General features: G+C 37.8%; 1 protein-coding gene across 1 annotated transcript; it reads left to right on the forward strand.

Annotated features, from left to right (window-relative positions):
* Window positions 1-19756: 19756 nt before the first annotated feature.
* Window positions 19757-20376, forward strand: LOC149812105 (Calcium-binding EF-hand family protein). Its single transcript, XM_089993101.1, has one exon. It carries the CDS (start codon window positions 19798-19800, stop codon window positions 20212-20214), a length of 417 nt encoding a protein of 138 aa, XP_089849227.1. The 5' UTR covers window positions 19757-19797; the 3' UTR covers window positions 20215-20376.
* Window positions 20377-20981: the final 605 nt, after the last annotated feature.

A 20981-nucleotide genomic window follows, 5' to 3' on the forward strand; every position in this document is an offset into this window, starting at 1 on the left:
TAAAACCCAGGTTTTTGAAATTAATTTCGAAAGAAAGGTTTCAAATTCGAGTCTGGATTTGATATCTTGAAAACAAGAGTGTTGGATCTCGAAAATGATATGCAATGACATGGAATAAGATAAAATGATATGAAATAACATTCAATGACACGAAATGATATGAAATAACAAGAAATGACATGTGAACTACAAACCCTAGATGTGGGATTTGAAATCCCAAACCCCTGGCAGAGACAAGGAATTGAAAATTCATGTCTGAGGATGAAAATTGGTATTTGGATATCGGATATGATATTAGATCCGATCCAAATGTGGATTGGATCTTGGACATAGCCAAAATTTCAGAAAAGGAATTGATCTGAGCCTAGATTGGCAATGATACCTGCTTGAAAAATGATAGAATTGATGTTTTAAAGGAAAATTACCTAAGAAATGATTTTGCCCCTGCAGGGCAAAGAGTGACACTCGAAAGTAAGGTTTGAACTAGTTTAAACTGAATTGAACTGGGTTCAAGTGTTTCTAAATTCAGATGAACTAAAAAGACACTGACTCAACTAAACTCCTAAAATAGATGACTGAAAAATGACATATTTTTTAGTGAAATGGTGAGAAATGGACATTGGAGCGAAGTAAATTACGAAAATGTACTGAGGGTGAGCTGAAATGAAGGTCAGTTGTACTAAGGTGAACTAAATCTGGAGCTCAAACACTAGCTGGATTGACTGAACTTAGCTCAATTTCAGTTGAAATGAGCCAGAATAGGCTAAAATGAGCTAAAGTAAACTCTAACAGTAAGGGAAACGAATTTGAACTGGAACTGGACTACTTGAACCCTTGGTGAGCTCAAATTAAATACAAGAGAACATGATTGACTAAAATTAACTGGCTCGGGAACAATTGGCTAGAATTCGAGCTAGAAATGAGTTCATTTCTCAAGAAATAAACCAGATTCGGCCGAAATGGTCAGAAATGAATAGTATTCGCTCATTGTGAGCTCAAGGGAACTAGAAATGACTAGCATTCTAACTCTTCTGAACTTAAAAGAAGTTTGACTGGGTTTAACTGACGAGGATCTAGGCTGACCTATGGGTAAAATGATAATTTCACTGACAAAAGAGGCAAAATAATACCTAAACTGAGACCTAACGGTAGACTAACCTAAGAGGATTGGCATCTATTGAAAGGGGGTGTCTGAGAACGAATGAGAAAAATTTGGGGTGTTTATAGATGCCCTTCTTTGCTACTAAGTCGGTTGAAATCCGAGCTTAGTGGGGAAAAAATACACCAAATTTGGGCTATAAAAATGCCCCAGTTAGAAAGATCTGACTGGGCATGAAAGAATTTGCTCGGGTGATAATGGTAGATACGAAATAGAGAATGGAGAAAAAGATTCACCTCATCGGAATGAGGCACAGGCTTGACCCTTAACCTGAATAGAAAAATACCTCATAGAAGAACGAGGTTCAATCTTGACCCTTAACCTGAACGGGAAGGCAAATACCTCATAAAATGAGGCTCAAGTGTAACCCTTAACCTGAACAGGCATGAAAAATACCTCACAAAGTAAGGCTCAGGTGTAACCCTTAACCTGAACGGGTATGGATATATGGAATCCAAGAATGAAGAAATCATGATGGAACTTTCGAATTTCACATAATAAATCCGAGAGGGGTTTGCAAAAGGAATAAAACAGGGTGCCCTAAAGCTTCAAAAAGGGATTGACCTTCGGCATCTCATTACTGAGACTAAACAGCTTTTATGGTGACCTTTTATTGAAAATATAGATGTTGGCTCGACCTTGAACCAAAAATGAACTATCTATGGCGGGACAGTGGAGAACACTGAGAAGTGTGCAAATGTGAGACCCTAGGTGCTCATATTAAGAAGAAGGAAAGGATCTTGAAAACACATGTTATCAAGTACTAATGAGGGATAAAAACAATGCCAGCATATATCAAAGATGGACATCAAGCTCTCACTTCACGTCGGGTTAGCCAAAAAATATTGTCCAAATGATAAAAGTTGTTGATTCAAAATGATTGAAAATATGCATGCCTGTGCGAAAATATATTCCCTCTTTTACCTAGAGTATTACCTCCAACTGGGCCAACTCCGTAAAATCTAGAATCAAAATCAAATTATTGTTGTTAGGTTTCTTCAAGGAAGCTATCCATTTCTTTGATATGAAAATAAAGAAATTTGCTCTCAATAACATAAAAGCGATTTTTGAAAGAATATTGATAAATGAATTTTACATGAATAAAGGTAATTCTTGACAGATTTGGCAGTTTGATATCTCGGGTTTACCCATGATGATCTTTTTGCACTCTTTTGAGACATAGAGATTGAGCTTTCTTGGGGTTTGGCGAGAATTTCATCGCATCAGCCTTCAACTTGGTGATATTCTGATTTTCTTTAGAAGGACACGTCCCATACTCCTTCAACTTGGAGATGATCCGAGTCTTCTTTGGTCCCAGGAATTATATTAATAATATTGTCTCTTTGATTGAAATATCTTGATGATAATAGTGATCAAATATCTTTTAGGGATTGGCGGGCGGTTAATTGCATTGACCTTCAACTTCATGATGATTTGAATTTTCCCTGGAAGGACATGTCACATACTCCTTCAACTTGGAGATGATCTGAGTCTCCTTTGGCCCCGGGGGTCTAACTCATCCATCAGTCTTCAATTTGATGATGATTGAGAGATCCCTTTTGTAGATAGTTAATTATAGCTTGATTGATTGAGGAGATTGAGTGGATTCTTTTTATTGCGCGTGATATTTCTACTGCCTTATTACTAAAAGAATAGTCTTTAAAAATGTGTCATAGCTATGATCAATATCAATTCACTTATGGCTTTTCAACATCATTGAATTTTTTATCGCAAGAGCTTTGTCCTTTTGAAAAGAATACTGAAGGTAATTTGAGGTAAAAATTTATGCAATAAGAGTTCGAGATCAACAACTGTTTTTTATAACAAATTGGCAAAATCTTCTTGAAATCCTTGATGAAAAAAAGTGTTTGACATCTAATTGACATATCCGTGACTAGATTCTCCTCTCCTTTCCTGAAAGAAGAGACTCAGGCTTGACCCTTACCTGAACGGGTAATAAAAAGATACTCGCATCTTTCCTCAAGAGGAGGTGTTTACAAAATGAGACTTTCAAAGAGAAATTACGTTTTTGTCAAAACTCTCTAACTTTAGGCTTCTCTTATGGAAAGGCAATCAATTGGATAAGGTTGATAAATTATCATCGAGGAACGAGTCCTTCACACACTCCCTAGAAAAAGGGTCCTCAATGATGGGGGTGACCTAAAAAGACATTAGGGAGGGGGGGGGGGGGGCACAAGAAAAATGAGCTTTCATCAAAAGTCTTCCTATAGAAAGGGTTCCTTGTGTAACAATAAAGATTTTATCGCAAACTGTTCGCAAAAAAATGAGTCCCTTCAAACTCACCTTGTAAAAAAAAGGTTATTGCGAACAATAGTGAATTGCATGCAAAAGGAATGAGCTCCCTTGAACTCTCCCTGTAAGAAAGGGTCACTCGCAAAGAAGATGATTGATAATTGAGATAGTGAGCCAATTGAAAATGAGTTTGATGCAAAGGTTGAATCTTGAAAGACCATGATTGGCAAAATATGACCTGTAGGCTGGAAAATGATTGACTTTGGTAATATTGATGACCTGAAGGTTTGTTTGATAAATTGGCGTCAAAAATTGGCGTTGAGCATGAATCTTGATGCGAAATCAGTATAAAGACTGGATCTGAAAGTGCAACCAGTACGAGCACCAAATTTTGATGAAGCACCAACACAAACACTAGATTTTAAAAGAGCACGAGCACTGGATTTTAAAAGAGCACCAACACAAGCACTGGATTTTGATGAGACACCAGCATGAGCACTAGATTTGAAAAATCAACCAGTACGAGCACTGGTTTTGATAAAAAAACACCAGCACTGGATTTGAAAAGCACCAGTACGAGCACTGGTTTTGATAAAAAGCACTGGATTTGAAAAAATCCCCAGCACAAGCACTGGATTTTGATGAAATAACAGTCGAAACTTGATTTTTCAAAGGAAAACTAGACCAACTCGAAAGTTAGATTTTGAAAGAAAGTTCAAGTTAGAACTCAGATCTTTAAAGGAAAACTAGAGAGTTTGAGTCAGAACTCGAATCTTGAAAGGAAAATTAGAAAGTTTGAGTCTGAACTCGAATCTTCAAAGGAAATTTGGGCCAACTCGAAAGTTGGATTTGAAAGAAAGTTCGAGTCGGAACTCAAATCTTTAAAGAAAAATTAGAAAGTTCGAGTCGAAACTCAAATTTTTAAAGAAAAATTGGGTCAACTCGAAAGTTGGATTTGAAAAAAAGTTTGAGTTGAAACTCGAATCTTCAAAAAAAACTAGAGAGTTCAAGTCAGAACTCGAATCTTCAAAGGAAAATTAGAACATTCAAGTTAGAACTCGAATCTTCAAAGGAAAATTAGAAAGTTTGAGTCAGAACTCAAATCTTCAAAGAAAAACTAGAGAATTCGAGTTGAAACTTGAATCTTTAAAGAAAAATTAGAAAGTTCAAGCCAAAACTTGAATCTTTAGAGGAAAATTGGATCAACTCGGAAGTTGAATTTGAAAGAAAGTTCGAGTCGGAACTCGAAACTTCAAAGGAAAACTAGACCAACTCGAAAGTTGGATTTTTTGAGAAAGGGGTCAGTTTGAAAACTAGATTTTTTGAAAGGACTCAGTCCAAAATAGTCTTGAAAATAAAAGGATCCTAAGGATCGAACTTTGAAATAGAATTGCTTTTAATAAAATGATTGGTCCGGGAATTGAATTTTGAAAAGGAAATTACCTTGAAGGTTGAATTTTGAAAAAGGACCGATTGAAACAATTTTGGAAATAGGCTCAACTCGAAGGTTGATTGTGACCTGATTGGCAAAAATGGCTTCGATAAAAGACTTGACCCGAAGGTTGAATTTGAAAAGGACTTATGCTTTGAAAGCGCTTGATGATTGTGATGGAAAATTTTTAATCTTCGCCCTCATGATGACTTGGACAACTGTCAGGAGTTTCAAGATATTCCCTTATCCTGAATAGGTAATGAATCAATGCAAAATGATGCAAATCAATACAAATTGATGATAAAAGACAATAAAAGATAATGCTTGATGATAATTCTTGATGATGAAAGAGTTTGCTTGATCCTGCCTGCATACAGGACATTTAAAATAAAAGACAAGTTTTCATAACTAAAGATGCCTCAGTATAGCCTGGGTGAAAAATGTTAGATGAAAGAATAATTGATCATTATTGAAGAAAGCTCTTTTAAGAATACAAGAGATAGAATAGATGTTCCCAGGGTAGAATTTTTCAGATGTAGAACATTGATGGGATCAGGCAATTCTACCTCATCTGCATTGATCAGACGATATGAGTTACGTGATAATGCTTCTTTGACCACATAGGGACCTTCCCAATTTGGTGACTATTTGCCAGGCAAGCAGTGCCTGAGATGAGTCATTGATCTAAGGACCAGATTGTTAATTCGAAATCTTCTTTCAATAACCGAGTTGGCATATTGCCTGGCTATCTTCTCACGATAAGATTGAGCGTGCTCCACAGCTTTGAGTCTTTTCTCGTCAAGTAGATCAAATTGTACCAATCTCTGTTGCTGAAACTAATCGAGTGGTAGCTCTAGAAGTGATGCAAACTTGAGGGTGGGCTTTTGAACATGAAGAGGTAATACCTACTCGATTTCATAAACAAGTTCTGATAGAGTGGCATTGATTGGGGTTCGAATGGTAGTTTGATATGCTCAGAGTGTATCATGGATTTTCTCATGCCAATCACGACCCATCTTAACGGTTCTTTCCAAGATGCGAATCAAAATTTTGTTGGTGGCTTCCGCTTGGTCGTTCCCTTGAGGGTAATAGAGAGCTGAAAAATGATGATGAATCCTGAATCTTAAACAAAAAGTCTTCATTCTCTCATTCTTGAAATGACTGCCAATATCTCAAAACAATGTCGTGTAGTATGCCAAAATGATAAAGAATATTCTTGTGGATGAATAAGACCACATGTTGGCCTTCCATTATACGCAAAGTAACAACTTTAACCCATTTGGTAAAATATTTCATTGCGACAAGAAAATACTTATGGCCATTGAAAGCAGAAGGAGTAATTGGGCCTACAACGTCGAAAGCCCACATGAATAATGGCCATGGAGATATGATCGATTGAAAATACGTGGTTGACGCATGAATGGAAGGTGTGTGCATCTGACATTGGACGCATTTCTACGTAAAATGATAGCAGTGTTGTTGCATGGTTTTCCAATAGTATCCAGTTCGAATGATCTGCTTAACAAGGATCTGATTACCGATGTGGCCACCATAAATGCCTTCGTGCGCTTCTCGAACGACTTCTCTGGCTTCATCTTTGTCTAAGCATCTGAAATACTCAGCACTAAACCCACATCGATAAAGGACATCAGCGAGAATGAAATATCGGGCAGACATGCGCTGAATCGCTCATTGTTCACTCTTTGGAAATTCTGGTGGAATCTCGCCACTTTAAATGAAATTTTTGATATCTTGGTACTAAGGCTTCTTTTTTTGCTCCATCTGGTTGATTTGCATAACTGAAATGAAGGCAGGTTGATCGATTCTGTCAATTTTAAAAGAATGACAGGATTTGTTGTCTTTAAAGGGCATAATGGAGCCTAGGCTAGCTAAGCTGTCAGCTATTTGATTGAAATTTCTTTTGATATGATAAAGCTGGAATTCTTCGAAACTATCGATGAGAGCTAAAATAATCTTTTGATAAGCAAGTAGCTTATGATATTTCACCTATCATTCAGCCTTGACCTGGTTGATGACGAGCAATGAGTCGCCAAAGGCGTGCACTCTCTTAACGTTGAAGTCTTGCAGAATTCTTAGACCTCGTATTAAAGCTTCATACTCGACCCTGTTATGAGTACATTGAAAATCAAGTTTGAGGGGAAAATGGACCATCTCCTTCTCAGGCGTGATCAATAAGAACCCGATCCCTATGTCAGTCATATTCTTGGAGCCATCGAAAAATAAACTCCAAACTAGAGACTGCTGGACATTATGAATGCATTCATCAAGGAAATCCTCCTTGGCTTTCACATCTTTTGTCAAAGGAAAATCTACTAATTGGTCGGCTATGGCCTGGCCTTTGATTGACTTCTGAGAGACATACTCTAAGTCATACTACATCAACAAAACTTGTCACTTGGCAATCCGTCCACTGAGAAACAATTGTTCGAGAATATACTTGAGAGGATTAAGCTTTGATAGAATCTTGACTTATTATGCTAGTAAGTACTGTCTCAATTTTTGACACATTCAGACCAGAGCTATGCATGTATTCTCTAATTGAGAATATTTCTTCTCATAATCGATGAAGGTCTTGCTCACGTAGTAGAAGGCATGCTCCACTCGACTGCCTTCTTCATATTGTGCCAAGAATCTGCCACAAGCGGTTTGATTTACTAAGACATATAACAAAAGAGGATTTCCCAATTATGGCAGCTTCAAAATAGGTGCATTGAGAAGATATTTCTTGATGCGCTTGAACGACTGTTGACACTTTGGTTCTCATTCAAACTTCAGTTCTTTTCTGAGTAGATGATTGAAAGGTTCACATCTCATGGTCAAATTGGATATTAATCATTAAATTGACTGAATGCATCCCTAAAGACTACGCAACTCTATGCGATTGGTCGGAGGTAGCATATCAATAATGGCATTTGATTTAGTGGGATCTACTTTTATCCCCTTTTTACTGACCATGAATCCAAGAAGCTTACCTGACTCTACTCCGAAAACACAATTTTGAGGATTGAGTCTCAGCTTGTATAGAATGAGTCGCTTGAAGAATTAACCAAGAGCTTCAATATGGTCCGCTTCTTTCTTAGATTTGACCAGGATGTCATCGACATATGCATCCATAATTTTATGCATTTGGTCATGAAAAATAACAGTCATTGCATGCTGATAGGTTGCTCCAGCATTCTTAAACCCAAATAGCATGACTGTGTAACAAAATGTGCCTCAAGGCATGGTGAAGGATGTCTTGGACTAGTCACGAACTAGCTTGATCTGATTATATCTGGAATATCCATCCATAAAAGAGAACATGGCATGATCTACCATGTTGTCGATCAGGAGATCAATGTTGGGAAGTGGGTAATCATCCTTTGGAGTAGCTTTGTTGAGATCTTAAAAGTTGAAGCAAATTCAAACTTTGTCATTCTTCTTAGGAACCGTCATGATATTTGCTAGCCAGTCCGGATAGTCTATGGCTGGAACGAATCTGGCTTTGAGTAAATTCTCAAGTCCTTCTTTGACTTGTTGCTCAATTCGATGATCCATTTTTCTCAACTTCTGCTTGACCGACTTAATATTTGCCTTCAAAATAAGGCGATGCTCAACCAATTTGTGATCCAAACCTGGCATATCTTCATAAGTCCATGCAAACAATTCTTGGTGTTGCTTGAGAAAATCGATGAGTCTTTCCTTCTCATCTGTGCTCAGACTCGTGTCAATCTTGAGAATCTTTGAACTGCCCTCTGAACCAATATTAATATCTTTGATCAGTTTTTAAACTAGAGACGATGGCTTATTTTTCTTCTAAAATGACGTGAACTCCGACAATTTTTGGAGAGATGAGTCAAACTCTATAGACTCTTCTAACTGCTTCGCGACTTTACTGTCCTCTGCTCTTTCTTTGACCCAATGGATCTTTGTGGGCTTCAGAACGATTGAAGGAATATTCAAATTAGCGATGAGCTTCCTTATCGATTTGGAAGACATTCTAAAAATCTTGGAAAAGAATAGTATTCAGAGAAATCGACCATCATAAGACAGATTGCAAAAATAAAAGGAAATAACGGTGAATTACAGAGGCAAATTGTAAAGAGAGAAAGAAGGATGGCATCCAGACATATGAGATAAATTGATAACTTTATTGAAGACTTGAATAAAATGATGGCAATGAAGAAAAGAAATGAAATGGGACATCGTTCCTAAAGAGTGCAAAAAACAAAGGAATAAAGTGAAAAAGGGTGATGGTAGATGCTCTTAATGTGTCCCCTTTCCAAAGATGGTGCTTCTATGAGATCTTATGCCTGTGAATTCCAATCCTACTTTATGTGGATGAAGGATAGGAATTACTGGCTCTAGCCCACCATCTTCGCTCTTACCCAAGCCCCTAAAAGGCTGGTAGTCGTGCTTTAGTAAAAGATCAAATCTCTTTTTTAGTTTTGCGAACTGAAGGAATAAGGGGTGATCTTTAAAGGTATTTCAATCAAGATGACCTCCAATGTTGAATAAGTGTGGTCCTTGCCATCGAACCATTGTTGCAATATTCTTAATGGGTCAGGCCTTCTCTAGCTTCAGCAATTGCAAGCTTTTACTGAGAATGACTTCATCACTTTCTTTGATGCTAGGGACTTCTGTTATGAAAGTTGGTGGGGAATCATTGGTTGCGACAACTTTTCTTCTGGATCTTCACCCAAGATCATAGTGATCATGCCACCTTTGGACCACTTGATGCACTGGTGAAGGGTAGACGGTACTGCATTCACATTGTCAATCCATGTACATCCCAATAGAAGGTTGTATGTTGGTGGCACATTGACGGCGTAGAAGAGAACCATATGCACAGAGTAGTTGATAAAGATTTCGAGAAAAATCTTTCCCTTTGTTGTTTGTCCGTGGTTATAAAAACCATAGATGGTGATAGGGTCTAGCAAGTACTTTTCTTCCTTCAGTCCCAGGGCCTTCGCAGTTACTTCGGACAGATATTGAGGTTGTTGCCTCCATCAATGAGCACGTGGGGTACGGACATTCCTCTGGTCCGTACTACAATATATAAGGCATTATTGTGAAATGTATGAGGCTTTGGCAGATCTTCATCTGAGAAGGTGATAGGGGCATTGGTCATAACCTGATTGACGATTTGGGCCATGTTTTCAAGAGTTGCACATGGCTTTACCTTGATCTTCCATAGTAAATTGTCCGGGACTTGTTGGTGCTTGGGGGAGGCATGCGCCAACTCAAGAATTGAAACGTTTGAAAGGGCGGTAATTGGCCTTTGGACCAAATTGGCATTTTCATCAAGCGCCTTGTCCTTTTCTTGAGCAATCTTCTAAAACCGCTTAGGAAACCCAAGGATTTTTTCGTCAACTTCGGCGGATGCCTTTGCAGTCTCACTTGATAAATTTAACTTGCTGAGAGTTTAGATGAGGTTCATCTTTTAGGCGCTGGACTGGGCCTGATGCAGCACTAGGACCTGATGTTGGACACGGATGTCTTCACTGGAGCATGGTTGAATGTGATCCTGTGGCTAAAATGGATGGTCTGAGATTACTGTTGCTGAATGTGGATAAATGGTTGGTTGATTATGGTCATTTTCTCATCATTGCCACCTTCTACCAGAAGGTTTTTGTTAATATAGTCCTGGATGATATTTTTTAGAATAAAGCAGTTCTCTGTGTCATGTCTCACTGTCTGGTGGAACTTGCATAATCAGTTCTTCATCTTTTCCATGATGATAGGTGGATCAACCAACTTCGGGAGCTTCACCATATCTTTAGCAAGCATATACTCGAGCACAGTCTTGAGTGATTGGTCTAGGGGAGTGAACTTGCGGTCATAGCTCCACCCATCACGCTTTGGCCTTCCCTGTAGTCTCGGCTCCTGGTGGACAGCCTGTTGAGGTGGTTTGTCATTCTACTAGAACGACTTGCCTTTCTACTCATTTTTGTCGGAATTCGAGCTTCCTAAACCATAACTGTAAGCTTCTCTATTGCCCTTGCGATGGTTCTTGTTGTTATTGCTGCCTGAATTGGCAAAGTAAGTGAAATGGGATTTCTTCTTCGAATCCTACTGATTACTGCTTTTGGCGAGGGTGATGCCCTCGTAAACCCTGCTTTCCATACCTATCTCGAGTCATTCGGCTCATTTTGTTAGCTTAATGAAGGTTCTTGACGGTAAAGTTGAGATAAGACTTCTCAATGGTTGTGAAAAGTTGTTCAGGATAATCTGGAGTGTATGCTCCTCTGAGATGGGGTTGTTCATTTTATCGCAGATGCTCCTCCACCTGCAGATGAAGTCTCTGGATTTCTCATTATCCTTCTACTTTAGGTTGCAGAGGTGATTCAATGTTGGCAGTGCTTGGGTGTTGAACAGGAATCGCTCAATAAAAAGATTAATCACCTTATTGAATTCCTTTAATTCGATGGAGTTAATGTGTTCTGAGTACCATTTGGTTGTTATACCCTCCAAACTGTGCAGAAAGCACCTAAAAAGAGAGCAGTTGTCTCTTTTGAACTAAATGCATTCAACAAAAAACATGGTGAAATGTACTTTAGGGTCACCAGAACCATCGAATTTGATAAATTTTTGGGGGAGGTCTTCGAGACTGTCATCCCCTTCCAAGGCATCGTAGAAGTCCTCACTTATATAGACTTTTTTGCTCTTGTCACGGGCCTGCAGATCCTTGACCATCCTGGTCATCTCCTTGAGTTGTGCTTGAACTGGGTCTTTCATAGACTGATCCTTTAGCTTATTGGTTGACTCGTGCCCCTAAGTCAATTTCTGAAATGCCTGCTAAGTCCTGATCAAAGCTTTCCGCTCTTCATCGGAGTCACCCATTGATTCGGCTTCATCAGAGGTATCCTCGTACTGAACCTGCTTCTTTGAGATCTTTAGGTGCTTTTTCATGGTGCGACCCTTGACCGTCTTCTTAGTGGAGATTTTGCCTGGACTGGCCCCTGCTTGCTCAGTCATCATCTTACTCATCATTTTCTGGAACAATGAGTGCATGTGTAGATCAATGTCATCGTTAGCTTGCTGACTTTGGTCCCTGGCAGATCACGGAGAACCCATTGCTTGCTCAGATGCAGAAGAGTAACTGATATGCTGGATGGGTGTGGTCTTCTTGCTGGACCTTATCTGAACCATGCAGATGATTAGATTTGGATGAAAATGAATAGAGAGAAAATATTTGGTGAGAATCAGGTCGATAATTTGAAAGACATCCTATTACCAGAGATTTGGTCATTGCTGAAATTGCGATAATTGTGTTGCCATTCTTAATGAAAGAAGTGAGCAACTAAGATGTGCCTTGTTACCTAGGCGAGGTCGTCAAACCATGACAGAGTAAAAAATTTTGAAAGGAAATGATTTTATTGATAATAAACTTGACAAAGAGGGGGTGGACAAACAATCTGCCACCACTCAAGATAATCATGGGATACTCGAGGACCTGGGAAAACAGTAAGGATGACAAAAGACCCTAACTATATTTAGCAAAGTGGTATATTCTAGACCACTGAGCAGACTTTAGATTAAATTTTGGTACAATGTCCGATAATAATCGAGCATCCATACACTTTTGCCTCTGTGAGAACTGTGGGACGCATCGCTCTAGCTGGTAATAGATGGAGAAGAACGGTCTGAGTAACTTGAGTCACTCATCATGCGCATAAGTGTATCGAGGGGCTGACTCTCGACGATCGAAGTAGTCTCATATAATTTCTTCTCCATGGAGGTTCTCGATCAAGAATCTGTACCGAGGAGTGGGTAGTGGCTCCTTGTCGTTATATCTAAAAGAACTTATCTGAGTTGGTACATGCCTGAAGAACCATGACTGCAATGCGTAGATGCACCCTTCTACTAAGATCAAATCTCTAAGCATGAAGTGGGTCAATCCATGTTACAAGAAGGCAAGTACGACCATGGCGATCGAGAGATGATTGGTCTGCCAACTTCCCCACCTTCGCAAAAGCTGCACCATTTTGATGTCGACGTAGTTTGTCTGTCCTAAAAGAAGGTTAGTCCTATTGTGTAGAGAATTATGGCGTGTTGAATCCTTTCTTGCGTTGCTCGGGATAAGGAATCAACTTCTTCAAATGCCCCATACTGTCGGTATAGCTCAAACAAGTTGACACATTGACTCTCATAAGCTGCTATCAGTGGACAGGATTTGCATCCAGTCATCCGAGCTAAAGCATCTCGGAAGTCGAGTTCCTTGACGTTGATAAAAAATTGTTGCTCTAATGGATCTTCTGGTTGACCAGCTGGCTCAAGTAGACCCATAATCTCTGAAAATTCGTTAGTAGAGTCATTTCTCCCCACGAAACTAGAAGATACAAGTGTGCAGATTTCACTGCTCTGCCAGTGATTGAATCAAATTGCCATTGACAATCTGTTTGCCAATTTTCAATGTCCGCTCTAATTCGCAGTCGTTTAGATGGTCCGAGAACAAAAGAGAGAAGTTTCTGAGCCCGAAATAATACCATCGGGGAAGGAAAGGTTCGGTGTTCAAAGTTTGATGTTCAGAGAGACCTTGTCGCACCTTATAAGCGATATGGCCCTCAGGAAAGACAGAATCAAGGTGATTGAATGCCATTAAAATAGACTGAAAAAGAAATAAGAAATAAAGGCAAGACTATACACGATTTTTTTAAAAATTGCAGGCACGATAAAAAAAAGACTAGAAATTCAATATCTAGAGGAACGAAAGGAAAAGAAAAATTGCCTGGAGTTTTGAAGAAAAATAGAGAATTTTTTGAAAAATTGTTCAAGATTTTATAAAATCATTGAAAAATATAAGAAAAAAAAAAATAATTGAAAATGACTAAGATACACTCACATCACATCTTACACAAACAAGTATGCGCATACAACACTCTCTAAAAGGCTGACTCTAAATACACAAATTTTGAAATAGTTGTAGGACCCTAACTCTAACTCTAAGGCTCATATCATCTATGTTTAATCATGTTATGTTGATATACTTGAGCCTAAGCCAGATATACGGGGCATATAAATAATTTCTTTGGTTTTAGGTTCATGTTTTTTAACATCCTTGAGTGCATGCCGATATACTTTGGACTATGGCCCTCGGTACGTGGCAGGGGAGGTCGAGCCAAATAGGTGGCCCAGATGTGAGGCTTTGTCCCGAACTATGGTTCTAGAAGGAAGCCCAGCAACATGGTGGCAAGGTAAAAATAGGTCGGGTTATTTTTTTTTTTTGAAAAAATGATCATGCAAGAAAACAGAAGCCTCAAATGACCTAAAGAGATAGAGTTTTGAAAAATTATGAGAAGCGAAAAATTATGAGATAGATTGAGGAGGATTGTATGAGACCTAACTCTATGTGAGCATGAATAATCGAACCAAGGATCAATCTTGTGCTTTGCTTTGCTCAACTGTCTAAATCGTTGTTTTATTCTTAAATGCAAAAAGAAGTAGGCATGTGCTATGAACTTTGAAAATTGTAGGTTGAAAACATGATGTATGCTTCGAATTTGAAAAATACTTGGAAAGAAGATGCTTTGAAAATCATGAACCACACTTGGGAAATGATTTTAAAGAAAAGGAAACTTAGAAAAACGTGAATTGGACTTAGAAAATATTTGGTTAACTTCTTAAAATTTGAAGAATTTGAGAAAATCGATTTTGAAGAAAGAACTTAGAAAATGATGTTGACTAACCTATATGATGAATGAATTCTAGTTTTGTAAAATCATATTTGGAAAAAGAAAAATCAAAAATCTTTGAGAAATACTTTTTCTTTCAGAAATCGAATTTGTATAAGGTAAAGGGGTTTTTATGTACCTTATAAAATTTGAACAAAATAAATTCGCTACATATCCCTAGTTATCTTCGGGAATATGTTTTGAATATATCTCATTTGATTCTAAAAGGAGGGTTTTGAAAAGCTTTTGAAAATATGCAATAATTTATGGAGATAGCCTAAGAGTGTAGGTTGTTTGTAACTTAAAAGAAAATAATAAATCTGAGTTTCATTCGCATTCTAACTATGGTCACACATACAAACTTCACTGAGTTTATCAATATTATAATTACAAGTAAAATGTTCTTATTCCAATATTATAATTACAATTTACATTAATAATTGAAGAAAGAATTAATTAAATAAAAAGAAAGATACAATCTTATGCTTTCCTGCAAAATTAGCAAACTTGTTACTAGACAAATGTCAGCTTTTTGGATTTATTCAACAATATCTGGAAATTGAGGGATTTATCCAAATATAAGCTTTTTCTCATGCTTTTGTGAAATAAATAAAATAAAAGATGATGCAGATATAAATAAATAATAAAAATAAACAAATTAGAAATTTAGAATTGGGGTAAAATAACTAAAATGCCCTTAAAATTGACATTATTTGCAAAACAAGGTTAAAAACAGGGTTTTTGAGAAAAGATTTTTATAATACGTTTAATCTGAGAATCAAACGAATTCAAAATAATGCCAAATCGGATGCAAAGCACCCTGATATGATTATAAAAATGTTCAAACTCAAAAATCAAAAAAATAATGTCTGAAAATAATAAAATATACAAAAAAAAAAGAAATGTGCCTGTGTTTCTATTGAATTAGAACTCCGTAAGCATTCTGTTTTTTATGAAATAACTAAATAACATACCAAATGACTTAGAAAAATCATGAAAATTGCCATGAACATTTTTAATAACTCTAAAAATAATATGCAATTGAAAAATAAAATTTTGGGATTATTTTAGATATAAATAATAAATAAAAAAAGGGAAAATATAGTAGTTTACCTTCTGTTGCATACCTATCACGGTGTTAGACCAAAACAACATATCAAACAGTAATAAAAAATTATAAAATTTAATAGAAACAAACTAGAGAAATTAATGAAAATAACTCTTTTTACAGATTGAGAATATAATCTCCGGTTAGGAAAAAATCCTTTCGACAAGATGTGCTTGATTCTGACCAACATATAACAGTTCAAGAAAAGCAAGTTCTGAATGCTGGTTAAAGAAAAATAGCAAACAGACTTCAAAAATCACCAAAATCACTCTGGAGAAACTAAGCATGCAAACAAACATGACACTTTTTATGGATCAGAGAGATCATCTCCGGTTAGTGAGAAATTACTTCGGCAAAATAACCAAGGGCTTGAACAATGCTTAATTGTTCCAGAGAAATATATTTTAATTTTAAATTAAAGAAAAATAGCAATCAACTGTAGAAAATTATAAACATTTTACAGAATAAACTAGGCACACAGATGAGTATGCTCTTTTTTACGGATCTGAAATACGATCTTCAACGAGGGAGATATGACATCGGAAAGATGCTCCTAAAATTGCATAGCATTTTCTTGGTTCAAAAAATAGATTACGACTTAGATTTTTGAAAACAAAGTTACAGAACTAAAAAAAATCCTTTTTTTTACTGCAAATCATAGACAGCTGCATGATTACAGCATAAAAAATTCAGATTTAATCGATGAAAAAATGCACATAAAATAATGTCGTTACTGCGTGGCCAGAATAAAGATTTGCACAGGGATGTCAAAGCAGATAAAGGACACTAACCTATGCATGCAAAAATCATAAAAACGTGGGATCAAGGGTTCTTGATTGTGCTTGAACATGTAGATGATGAAAATAATGTAAATACAACATAAAGAAATAGAAAAGTTCAATGAAGCATGGATTCGCATCGATCTAACTGTTAAAAGAAGGATCGAATCTTGTTCTTTTTTTAGACATTCATGAAATAAACATGATCTAAGCATTGTTAATGGATCAAAAATGTGTAAGGGGCATTAAAGACTCAGCTGAACATCTTATTGAAGCTCTCACATGGTTTCTTGAATGGAAAAGAAAGAGAAAAGGCATGCACAGGGGGCGGCAATGGCAGATTCAATGAAAAATAATAAAATAATATAAAAAATTAATAAAAGAAGAAGAGGAAGCTCACCCTAGGTTTAATAGAGGTTATTGGAGGTTGAAGAAGCTTGAGAGAGATCATGGGTCAACCCCCCTATAGGTCCCCTATTTATAGATTTTCAAAGGCATTAATTAGGGCTAATTAGAGAGTTCCACCTTGGTTGGAACTTCTCTTAATTAAAAGGGATAAACAATAGAAAGGGGGGCGATTTGTCTTGAAGAGTTCTAACCTAAAAGGACTCTAACTAATTAAACCTAATTGAATCCTAAATAAATTCTAAAAACTCTCAAATGTGGTGCTACCTAAGTGGGCACCACATTTGGTTTTAAAAAAAAATTAAAGCAAATTTAAAAACGTCAAAAGTAAAAGACAAGCTCAAAGATTAAAATTGAAGTCCTAAACTGACTAAAAGACATAAATAAATTAAGAACTTTTCATATATGGCACTACCTAAGTGGGCCCCATTTGGTTTTTCAAAAAAATGATTTTAAAAGGGTAAAATAAAGGGGTTAAAAATTAAATTTTCAAAAAACTTGAAAAAGACACAGATTTATGAAATTTTTTGTATTTTGAGATAAGCAAAACATGGAAATGAGATGAAATTGAATAAAGATAGAAAAATTAGGGTTTGGCGCCCCTTGCAGGGTGAACCCACTTGAAAAAATTTGGTAAAATTGAAAATCGATTTAGGAATCAGATTTAAAACAAATCCAAATCATTTTAAAGGGGAAAATGCTTTGAAATAAGGAATGTAAAGCCCTAGGGGTTGGCCAAATGTTAAAAAGTATCGATTTAAACCTCAGATTTTTAAAATTAATTTTGAAAGAAAAGTTTCAAATTCGATTTTGGATTTGATATTTTGAAAACAAGACTATTGGATCTCAAAAATTATATGAAATGACATGCAATGACACGAAACAATATGAAATGATATGTGAACTGCAAACCCTGGATGAGGGATTTGAAATTCCAGACCCTTGGCAGAGATAAGGAATTGAAAATTCTTGACTGAGGATGAAAAATGGAAATTGGATATCAGATCTGATCCAAATATGAATTGGATCTCGGACATAGCTAAAATTTCAGAAATGGAATTGATCTAAGCCAAGATTGGCAATGGTACCAGATTGGAAAATGATAGAATTGATGTTTTAAAGGAAAATGACCTGAGAAATGATTTTTCCCCTGCAAGGCAAAGAGTGACACTGGAAAGTGAGGTTTGAAATGGTTTAAACTGAATTGCACTGGGTTCTAGTGTTTTTAAACTCAAATGAAGTAAAAAAACGCTGACTCAACTAAACTCCTAGACTGGATGATCGAGAAATGACACAATTTTCACTGAAATGGTGAGAAATAAACACTGGAGTGAAGTGAATTACGAAAATATACTGAGGGTGAGATGAAATGAAGGTCAATTATATTGAGATGAAATAAATATGGAGCTTAAACACTAGATGGGCTGACTGGACTTAGCTTAATTTCAGCTGAAATGAGCTGGAATGGGCTAAAATGGGTTAAAGTGAACTCCAACAGTATGAAAAACGGATTTGAACTAGAACTGAATGTCTGATGAGCTCAGGTTAAATACAGAAGAACATGTTTGACTGAAATTGACTGACTCGAGAACAATTGACTAGAATTCGAGCTAGAAATGAGCTCATTTCTCAAGAAATGAACCAGATTCAGTTGAAATGGTCAGAAATGAATAGGATTCGCTCATTGTGAGCTCATGGAAGCTAGAAATGACTGACATTTTAACTCTTCTAAACTTAAAAGGAGCTTGACTGGGTTTAACTGATGAGAATTTAGGCTGATTTATGAGTAAAATGATAATTTTACTGACAAAATGGATGAAATGACACCTAAACTGGGACCTAGGGATAGACTGACCTAAAAGGATTGGCATATGTTGAAAGGGGGTGTCTGAGAACAGAGAAAATTTAAGGTATTTACAGGCTCGTCTTACTCCGTTTGGACCAGGGATGGAGGACATGAAACGGGATGGAAGCAGAGTGGGAGGTTAAAATCAAAATCGGTGCGGTGATGAAAGCAGGGATGGACTTATGCTTTCCCCTGCCCTGCCCCACCCTCTTCATGTTTGTCTCATCTCCGACGAGAGAAAATAGAGTTTCACCCGGCCTTGTCCCGTATGGACCGACGATGAAAGACATAAAATAGGAATGAAGGTTAAAATCAAAACCCAAACAGGGATGGAGGGTAGGGTTTTGATAGAGGATGGAAACCTTGTCCCCCGCCCCTGTCCACAGCCATCCCTACAAATAAAAATGCATTCTTCTCTTTTTTATCGCACTGGATGCCTGGAGGCGTGGACTCCTTATTAACCCCGCTCGTCAAAATCATGTCCCAAGTGAAGCCTGATTTTCCCAAGACTCTACAACTCCCAAAAAAATATCTCATTCCCTTTTTCCCACCCTGAATGCTTGGAGACGCGGACTTCTTATTAACCCCGCTGGCCAAAATCGTGTACCAAGTGAAGCCTGATTTTCCCAAACTCTAAGACTCCTAAAAAAATTATCCCACTCTATTCTTGCTAATAACATCTTTTCAATGGCTTTTGGTATCACGGGTGGCCTCCATTGCTTGCTAGCCAAGTTAGTCGCCTCCATTATTTGCCCAAACAAAACAAAGACAAGCAAGGCTGCACCCGATACCCACTTCTTTGTACCCGCATCAATTGATAAAATCAATTGTCAATATCCAAGCTCCAGGAAATGCAAAAACGTACCAAACCTAGCTATTAAAAAAAAATTAAGTGTCTTTTTCTAGAATTGGATCAGGATGAAAATAGTATTTAACGTTATTGATGCATCCAAGCATCAATTTCTAATAAGTTAAAATTTAAAAATTGACGGTCCCAAGCAATCGGTGGTACCATCTGGTAGGATGCAGTCGGGTAGTTTTCCACACTACCCTCCAATCCTCAATGGCCTCGCATTCTCCCTATTTGTAGTTGACAAAAATCGTATACCCTCACTATCAACTCAGAGAGAGAGAAAGAGAAATGGGTGTGGTGGTTCTGGACGGCTCGACGGTGCGGGATTTCGTGGAGGAAGAAGAGGCCTTCAACAAGAGCGTGGAGGAGGCGTTCGCGAAGCTCGACGTGAACGGCGACGGCGTGCTCTCCCGCTCGGAGCTCCGCAAGGCCTTCGAGTCCCTCCGCCTCATCGAGACCCACTTCGGCATCGACGTCAAGACCCCGCCCGACGAGCTCACCGGCCTCTACAACTCCATCTTCGATAAGTTCGACGCCGACAGCAGCGGCACCGTCGATCGGCCCGAGTTCCGGGCCGAGATGAAGCTCATCATGCTCGCCCTTGCCGATGGACTCGGCAACTCCCCCATCCAGATGGCCATCGACGACACCGACAGCCTCCTCCAGAAGGCAGTCGATCTCGAGGCCTCGAAGAATGCGACCTAGATCTTGAGGCCTCACTCAACCGCCATCCAGTCTTTTTTTTTTCTTGAAGGCCGCCCACAAAACCTTTTCCTTTCTCCCAGTTTGAATATCTAGAAAATGCTGCTTTACTTTCTGTAATGTGATGCTTCTGTCATAAATAATCAAGAGTTCTGCTTGTATGTATAGCTGTATCGCTTCATCATATCATAGTATCTTTTGCTGTTTCTCTAAAAAAGGTGTTCTGAATCTGATTAACCATATGAAACCTTCTGTGGACTACTAAAGGCATATCAGGAATGCCGTTTGGATCACACCAATCAACGACAAATTGGGTTCTGTTTGGGATCCTTGCATTGGGATGGAAACACCATTTCCATGTGTTGGCAAAATATGGTTTTGCCAAAATTGTAGTGTTGAGGACAGAGTTGCTGAAAGCATCCCCTTGATAATGGTGATAAAATGTGGTGATGGGGCTGCCAAACGCAATCTCAATGCAGCGTTTTTTGCTACACCTGCTCCCCAACAGCAGAGGGCATGAGAGCACTGGGGGAAAACAGCAACACCTCCGATTCAAGGCTCGCAAACAGAGCCTTGTTGACAATGAGTGTCCTGAAGATACGACAGGGAAGCATGTAAACTAACCAAAAACAAGGAGCATAACTAATATGGAAAGGAAAGAAACCCAATTGAAGAGGAAAAGAATCAACCTGTAAAATAAGTTCCACATGTGGAAATGGACCACATAAAAAAGAATCAATAAGTCTCATTTGAAGGAAATCATTGTGCTA

This window comes from Nuphar pumila, chromosome 17 (genome assembly GCF_984573655.1).
Source record: "Nuphar pumila chromosome 17, dmNupPumi1.hap1.1, whole genome shotgun sequence".
In the NCBI taxonomy this organism is placed as follows: Eukaryota; Viridiplantae; Streptophyta; class Magnoliopsida; order Nymphaeales; family Nymphaeaceae; genus Nuphar; species Nuphar pumila.

Coding starts and splice junctions, on each gene's coding strand:
- LOC149812105 (XM_089993101.1), top strand. CDS start 19,798: ATGGGTGTGGTGGTTCTGGACGGCTCGACGGTGCGGGATTTCGTGGAG.